We start from the raw sequence: 8,867 nt of genomic DNA, 5'->3' as shown, positions 1-8,867 counted from the left end.
GGTTCTTCTAATTCATTAAATTTTTTATGATTAATCTCTAATTAAATATATAATTTATGATAATTTATATTTTCCTTGTAATAAAATAAATGTTCCATATACCCACAAGTATTATTATTTGAGTGCAAAGTGTGCTAATTAGTTGAATTTTATAACCATGTTTATCTATATTGTTTAATGTAAGTAGGGTTATAATCTTTATTTGTTTGGATGGATGGATTGTTGTAACTTTTATTTATTAAATAACTTTATCGCTGCATCAAATCTCATTTTATTTGAAATTTTGTTTTTAAAATTTTAAAAGTAAACTATTATTGTCAAAAACCACCCAATAAATATTTACTTTACACAACTAATAATAGAAACAATAAGACATACAAATTAAAGTCAAACCCCATATTTGTATCCTTGTCCTTGTATGTATTTTTTTTGTGTTTTCATTCTTTCAATTATACCCATAAGCTTTATTTTTTAATTAATTTAATTTCATGAATTTTTTTTTTGGTGGCAAACTAAATTTTTTATTAGAAAAAAGTAAAATGACAAATTATACGTCACACTATTTTTATGTCAAAATACAATAATTAAATTAATTTAAAAATATAAATTTAGAAGTATAATCGAAACAACGAAAAATTCGAGTTATCACATAAAAAAAATTAAAATAAAATGAATTAAATTGATTAAAAAATACAAGTTCAGAACTATAATCGAAATAACGAAAAATTTGAGTGATTATATTAAAAAAAAAAAGGGTGAAAGTATAAGAACAAAAATATAAATTTAGCCTAAGAATTAAACTAAGTCAATGCATTTGATAACACGGTGCAAATGAGTCGAGTTCCCTGGTTTAACTTGACTTAACTCAATAAATTTTATCATAAGCTCAAGGTTGAGCTCAAGTTCGAGTCGAGCCTAAAAGCTTGGCTCAAGCTTGAGCTCGATTAGCATAGTTCGACCTCAAGCTTAGCTCGTCAATCAAATTGACTTACAATTTATTGAAATTTTATTTTAAAAAAATAATAAATTGATGTACAATAAAAATAAATATCAATCTGATAATCAACAAATATATTTAAATGAACCTAAATTGACAACTAACAAATATAACATCGACATGATAATTAATTAAGTAATAATATTATTATTTATCATACAATAAGATAATCAAATTACTTGTCTAATTTTTTTCAAAATACAAAATTACAGCAAAACAAAGTTATTTAACTAATGTATTACTCAGTCAATTAACTATTTAATTATTCAATTAATGTTATTTCATCATATATTCGAGTAAAACAAATATATAATCGATTAACCACTTAAATGTTAAATTTAACTTTATTAAAAAAAGAAAAATATAGTATTTATTAGTTTTTACTCAAATAAACATTTTCTTACTTGATTAAAATGATAATCATTCTATTAAACTCATACATTGATTGATTATTTTTTAACTCACAACAAATATTTTTAACACATTCTTATTATAATATTATTATAATAAAGTAAAATTTGATAATTTGACGTTAAATATATTTTTATAAAATTATAAATAATTTTATTAATGTATTTATAAATAAGAATATTTATGAACCAACTTGCAAACCTTTACTCGAACTAGCTCACGAGCCTATAAATGAGTTAGCTCGTGAACTTTTATTCGAGATAACTCATGAGCTTCTATTCGAACCAACTTGGGAGCTAATGAGTCGAATTTTACTGAGTTCAACCTCAGCTCGTTTACAAATCAAGCTTTAAAGTTAGGCTAAATCTCGTATCATTTACTCTAACAAGATTTTATCGAGTTGAACATCAAATCAAACCCGAACGACTCAGCTCATTCGCACTTCTAAATATGTACAACGCAGCAAATAACAACCCCCCCCCCCCCCCCCCGGGGGGGGCGCGGCGGGGTTGAGCCCTTAGGTGGTAGCAAATGAAAAGAAACAATGAAGGTACAACTATTAGAAGAGAAACACTTGCTCTCACAATTCAGTTACAAAGACAGAATGGACAGGAAACAAGAACCGAAGACACTCACTATGCATTAAGACTGCAGGGGGCTCTGCAACCTGGAAACTTGTAATTTATTTATGTGATTCTCCCCCTCCAGCAAGTTCTTGTCCATGGAGGCAAGCGAATTCTGGAGCTCCTTTGCATGTGTAGTCATTCCACCAAGTGAGTAGGCCTTCAACATGGTTCTGTACGTGATTCGATCTGGCGTGCATCCTTTCTTCTGCATCATCTCTACGACTCCTTTCATCTCTACAAAGCATCCCATTGTCCCATATGCGTCGACAAGGCAGTTGAAAAATACTACATCTAGTGTCACATCTGAATTCTCGATAAAACGCAGAAGGCCACCAATTTTTTCTGCTTTCCTGGCTTGCCCATAAGCCCTTACAAGTGAACAAAGGGTAACACAGTTTGGTTTTATCCTCTCTGACTGCATCAACCTGAACAAAAACTCCATCTGTTTTATGTCTCCTGCCCTTCCAAATGCATCTATGACTATGTTGTACGTTACCAGGGTCCAGGAGAAGTGGTATTTTTGCATGTATGCCATGACTGCACTCATTTTCTCATAATTTCCAGTTTTCCCATAGGAGTCTAAGAGTATATTGAAAGTCTTGATGCTGGGTTGGATTCCAGCACGCTGAAACTTCTCGTAACATTTCTCCATTGTTTCTATCTGGCCACTGCTGCCAAATGCTCTGAGCGTGGAGTTCATGGTCCAAACATCAGGCTCACAGTGTCCCTCCCGGAGCATTTCCACAAGTATTGATTCCATCTTGGCGAACCTTGATGGAAAATTGGAAACAATAAATTAGTCAGAGTTGCAACAAGATCCATCTGGCTGCCAAAAACATGAGAATGGAGCAACCTAATTCTTATATTTGCACAAATTGGTTTGACTTCCAAAATTTGATATTTTAAAAGAAATAGTCTTACTATGAATCTTGTCATCATGATATGTGGGCAACACAAACGACGCAAAGAAAAAAAGAAAAAGAAAAAAGAGAGTTCATTTAATGGTGGTAGAAGAAGGAAAGTAATAACATAACCAATGAGGTTTGTCAGTGGTAGCAATGGTGGGTGGCTGTGAGCCAGGGTAGCCATTATGGCAAGGGTAGATTAATGGTTGTCGATGCTCATTTAGGTAACGTTTGTTAAAATGAGTAAGATAAGATTAAAATATTTTCTAGACTAAGACATGAAATCGTCAAAAATAAGGATGAGAAGCATTTTAAAATTTTTATCATACTCTTTGTTATATTTTTTGGAATATATTGAGGGGACATATGAGTCATTTTTTTTTTTATCTGTAAGATCCAAGATAAATTTATCTAAAGAAAAGAGAGATAAATTTATCTAAAAATCCAAAAGTCACGTGACTTATTTTTTATGAATTACCAGATAAATTTAACAAACATAATAGAAAACACTTTTATTCAAAATACTTTTCATATTTCACTTTTTTTCAACCCATATCTTGATTAACAAACACTATATTTGTGAAATAACACCAACCACAAAGGGGACACAGCATTGTCTCTCTTGCTTTTCCAAACTGAATGACCAAACAATAAAAAACTTGAATATTTTGTCATTTTCAAATTATTCCCATATTCACGTGCAATAGGAAACTTTTAAAGAAGAGGACAAGTGATGCTTACTTTCTTGCTTTCCCGTAGGCATCAATAAGGGTATTGTATGTAACTGTGTTGGGCTTGATTCCCTCCGATGCCATATCAGAAAGCAAACTCTCTGCTTTGTCAAAGGCAAAAACCTGCAGGCATGATTTAATAAAGATAGAGTATGTTTGTATGTCAGGCTTACAATCAGGGATGTTCTTCATGTGCTCAAGAATGGAAAACGCTCTGTCAAAAAGGCCACTCCTACTGTAGGCAGATAAAAGAGCAGTGTAGGATTCACAATTTACAACACAGCCTTCATCAACCATAGCTTGAAATAAAGAATGGGCTTTTTCCGATTGCTTGCATTTTCCAAGCATGACGATCAACTTGATGTATATACCAGAGTTAGGCCTGTACCAAAGTTGTTCACGCAGTAAATCAAAGACCTGAAAGAAAAACGTAAGGCCATGATGATAAACATCCTAGCTGAATTTCTCAACAGATAAAAACTGTAAAGCATCTCTCAATAGAACAATAACAATAACCACAAGTCTTAATCCCACTAGGTGGGGTTGGCTATATAAATTCTAGACCTCCAACCATCTCTATCTAAAGCCATATCCTCTACAAGGTCATTATATCCTATGTCATGTCAAAAGATTTCCCAACAAGTTTTGTTTTGTCTTCCTCTCCCTCTTTTGCAACAAGTTTCCAACATTTCATTATTTCATTTCACAAGTGCTTCTATCAGTTTTCTTCTTATTGTCTAGACTATCTTAATCATGACTCATTCATCTTAACTTCAATAGGCGACACTTCAATCTTATTACTTATGATATCTTTTCAATAAGATGACACATTCACCGAAATTACAATAGAATCACAATAAAATTAATACATAAATATAAAATCTTGATGCTAAAATATGACAAAACTAAGGATCCATCAGTTTTGATGGTGATTTTTTTTTTTTTTTTGGGGTGGGGGGGGGGGAGGACTACCCGATTCACACTTGTTGAATATAAATTTTTAATTGCAAAAATGGAAAAGAATCTCACTAGCTGCACGTCCCCTGTTACTTAGGAGATCCTCTCTTGCTCCCATTCCAGTTGGCCAAATCTCTCTCTCTCTCTCTCTCTCTCTCTCTCCCCCCCTGTAGCTTTCTCAACTTGCAACCATTATATCAATCATCCTGTTGGCAACAAGAGTATTACACATGGAAGCATTTATTTGGCACCACCGATCAGTATTGGTGTTTGAAATGATCAATGATTGAGTGTTGAGAGTCTGCCGCCACCACAACATTCAACAATGCTCACCACCCCACTACCCCAATATGTAAAAAAGCAATCCTCAGTTCACCAAGAAGCAAGAAGCATCAACCGGAGTACCAATGGCCTCAACTCACACACTAATTCCAATTCAATAAGTTGATTAGTCATAATTTATATATTTTCAAATTAACCATAAATATTTACTTTTCCCACGCAAACTGCCAAGAAATCATTTTCTGAAGCAAAGACAATTTTCAACACCGCGATATAAGTGTTATTCTCTAAAAAAAATTATGATGTTTCAACATGATTTGGATTCCCAAGTAATGGAAAAGCATGGCTCATAACAATCTAAAATAAAAAAGAAGAGAAGAAGAGAATCGTAACTGAAAAACAGGTATAAATTCATGGACACAACTCAAATTCGAAGTGAGTATCAGACAAACAGAGTACCAACTTCAACTTCATTTGGCCTGTAATTGTCAATTTCTTTCCAGTCCAAATAAAGACGTAACTAAATGAATCATGGAGCAGTAAACCATGCCTAATATCCAGAGAAGAAAAACGAAATTGGTGCATAAACAGAGACATCAATAGCACAATAATCGAAATAAAAAGAAAAATAAAGACGAACCTTGAGAGCAGATTCCCAACGGAGGGCGGTAATGCGCTCGTGGAGGGCTTCGAGGACGGTCCTCGGCAAGAGCTTCTTTGAGTTGTTTGGCCCTCTCTTATTCTCAATCACAGCCTTGGTGGCCTCGCGTCTCAGTATGATGGAAATAGCCTTCTGTGATGCTATTTTCCGGTTCACTTCCTCTTTCCTCTCCCTCGCGTCTCTCTCCTTCAGCTTTGCCATGTCAATTCTGCTCGCCGTCATCTCTGCGTCTGTTCGCTCATCCGGCAGTTCAGGCTTCGGTAGGCGCGTCCGCACGTTGACCGGATTAGCTTCCGGCCGGCGGTTAACCGGCCGAGGATGCGGAAGATGGTTGGGACCGGAGAGGGACGCTATTGCCATCCTTGGGCGAACCTGAGAACCTCCGAAGCAGGAAATGCGTTTGATTCCACAGAATATCGGTAGCGAAAGTGATGATGAAACGACAGCTTGGTCAGTGAATGTCCGGAAGAAACCAATGAATGGCCTCCACGACGGAAGGGTCTTGTCTCCTGGGCCTGGGCTTTCATTTGACAGTGCTTTCGGATCTGAAATGAAATAAATGGGCGTCCGGTTTGAGGTGGGCTTCGTAATGGGCCGGTTCAAATTGGGCCCACGACTATCCACATTTCAAGGAGCAGAAGATGATGCGATTTTATTTTTTCTTTTTTTTAATAGTAAAAAAATATCTTGCTTTCGGTTAGGTGGGATCAGTAAACTTTATAGCGGCAGAGGCGAACAGACAGTGAATAAGACAAAAGAGTTCTCAAAGTCTCAACACAGCAGCAAGTGGCTTCGTCAAAATATTTTGAATTCGCGGAGAGTCATCTGGTTTTGATCCTGCGTGGAATTAAAAGTTATTTGATGGAGATTTGAGTTCCAGAAATTCTTAATTAAATTTAATTAGGGTAGCAGCGAAAATCGTATTTAACACGAAATATGGTATTAAACTAATAGTTGTAGAGAAATTTTTTAATTTTTAATTAAAAGATAAACAGTTAATTTTATACATTAATTTGTTAAATTATAAAATCAAATCTAACTCCCATGCCAGCTTTAAACCACCGCCAGTCACCTACACCAAAATACCCAAATGGTTTGATTTTGAGATCTTAATTTTTATCTCAATTCTCAATAATTATCGACAAATGGGGAAAAAATTTGAGGCAGAATTGGAAGGTAAATGGAACATCTAGATATGAACTGAGAAAGATGATCACCGAGCACAGCCTTTGACAGTGCAGTCATCAAACATCTCTCTCTCTCTCTCCCCCCAAGTTCCAACTCTGATCTTAACACAGTACGCATGTCAAATCAGGCCTAAACCAAGCATTCACAAGCCAAGCTAGTCTTGACTTGTTCAAGACGTGCTCAGAATGACATAGAACACCCAAAAACCAGATCTGATCAGACACAGCAACGAACAATTTTCACCCACCCACAAATCCGATGGTCCGTCACTTCTTCTTGTTCTTGTTACCTGTATCACCGTTGTTGTTCCCTCCGCCGGCCGCTTGGGCTGCTTTTTTTGCTAACTTCTCTTGAAGAGCCTTCGCATCCCTGCTCGTCACAATTCAGCCACCAAAATCAGAGCTATAATCGAGGTTGAGAGAAGCAAATTCTAGAGAGAAAAGGGGGGAATAGTGAATTAGAGATGGAACCTCTCTCTTCTTTGTTCGGGCGTTAATCCGTCCTCCTTGGGCTGCCTGGCCTTGTGGCCGGCTCTTGCTTGAGCCCTTTCTCGATCTCGCTCCCTTTGGTTACCGCGTTCGCTTAAGTTAATGTCCACAAACGCAAATAAATGTCCAAACACACTCGCAAAAACCCTAATCGTTCAACAAATAACTGCAACTAATCTGTTTGGTTGCCAGGAAAAACAAGGCAAAACGCACAACTATATTCATGCCTTCAATTTTCTTGGCAACCAAACGCACAACAACCATTTTACAGCTTTGCACGGGAAATCCCCGACAAAGCTAATAAAATCCATGAAAATAGCGAAGAACAGAGGGTTGATCCAAAATCAGAGAAGAGAAACATATCAGAAGGATATGAGTCATTCTCGATTCTCGAACAGCCAAACTGAAAACAAATCCCTGAATTTTTTTCCCAAGAGAACCAAATTAAGGACTCGGCAATGAGCGACAAAAAATCGCAATCCACAAAGTCTTTACATGTAGACAGATTGAGTTCTAGCAACAGATAAGGAAAGGAATCGTACCTGATCGAAGGCAGAACTAGAGAGAGAAACACAGCTGAAATTGTCGCCCCAATTGCAGAGAGTTAGAAGAAGGAACGGACAGATGAGAGAGAGAGAGAGAGAGAGAGAGAGCCCGACTTCGCGTCAAGAAGGCTCGAGAAGCCGCGGGAGCAAAATTAAATAGATGAATTATTATACGCTGCCCATGAAGACAAGTTATATGAACGTGCTACTGGCATACCTGCCGCTGGATCTACGATGATTTTCGGACGGGGAATCGTGTGGTTCAGATGTCAGTCGCCGTGGCGTAAGCAGAGTAGCGAGCTGTGCGCAAATTCACACAGAGGACTGTTCGCAACGCCCATTTTCCATCATTTTGGGCTCTCTGATCTCCATTGAGCGCTGCACTCCACGGATAGGCCCCGCCCGGCCCGCATAAATGTTGGACCTCAAAATCATTAAATGTTGGGCAAACAAAGCTAGCCTGTCGAGCCTAAATTGGGAGGAACCCTTGTAGAGGACCACATATGATTAGGCCTTTGGATCATCCAAATCTAAATTGCATTCAATTCAATCTAATTTAAATTCACATGCGATCCATATTCATTTTCATTTGTATTTGGAATCCATCTCCAAATTTCATTTGTAACTGTTAGCCTACAGTTTCACTCTTTTCTGTTGGAGTGAGTAATATTTTAGTTAAATTAAAATAATTAAATTAAATAAGTTAAAATTATCGATTCAAGCTATAAATCAGTTTGGTTCAATTTTTAGATTTGACAATTTTGGTTTGATTCATTCTCTATATATAAAAAAATTAAAATAATTAAATCGATCAAAATATCAAAACGATGTCGTTTTTGATGAACAGTTTGACATAATAGAAGAAGAAAATAAGGTGCTCCAATTCAGCTATTCAATTTCTCGCTCTTTTTTTTTTTTTTTTGGTCATTTCAATTTTTTTTTTAATTTAAACATCTATTTAGTTGATTTAGTTTAATTTTTTATACAAACTCGATCTATTAAGATTGATCAATTTAGTTGGTTAGATAACTGAAGTGACTAACCAACCAAATGCTCACTCTTACTTTTCTCTATAT

At 36.0% G+C, this 8,867-nt stretch overlaps 1 protein-coding gene and 1 long non-coding RNA gene across 2 annotated transcripts; both read right to left on the bottom strand.

Moving 5' to 3' along the window:
- Nucleotides 1-1,763: 1,763 nt before the first annotated feature.
- LOC127787333 (pentatricopeptide repeat-containing protein At5g48730, chloroplastic) lies at nt 1,764-7,019 on the bottom strand. Its single transcript, XM_052315312.1, has 3 exons — nt 5,550-7,019; nt 3,681-4,087; nt 1,764-2,804 (listed from the first exon to the last, which is right to left on the bottom strand). Exons 1-3 carry the CDS (start codon nt 5,928-5,930, stop codon nt 2,051-2,053), a joined length of 1,542 nt encoding a protein of 513 aa, XP_052171272.1. The 5' UTR covers nt 5,931-7,019; the 3' UTR covers nt 1,764-2,050.
- A 70-nt stretch (nt 7,020-7,089) lies between these two features.
- LOC127787334 (uncharacterized) lies at nt 7,090-7,945 on the bottom strand. The gene is made up of 3 exons (XR_008020143.1): nt 7,789-7,945; nt 7,229-7,339; nt 7,090-7,127 (listed from the first exon to the last, which is right to left on the bottom strand). It is a non-coding gene; the product is annotated as an uncharacterized LOC127787334 (long non-coding RNA).
- Between the last annotated feature and the right edge of the window lie 922 nt (nt 7,946-8,867).

This window comes from Diospyros lotus, chromosome 12 (genome assembly GCF_014633365.1).
Source record: "Diospyros lotus cultivar Yz01 chromosome 12, ASM1463336v1, whole genome shotgun sequence".
Taxonomy (NCBI): Eukaryota; Viridiplantae; Streptophyta; class Magnoliopsida; order Ericales; family Ebenaceae; genus Diospyros; species Diospyros lotus.
Note: the sequence above shows the minus strand (reverse complement) of the source record. Positions and strands in the feature narration are given on the sequence as shown.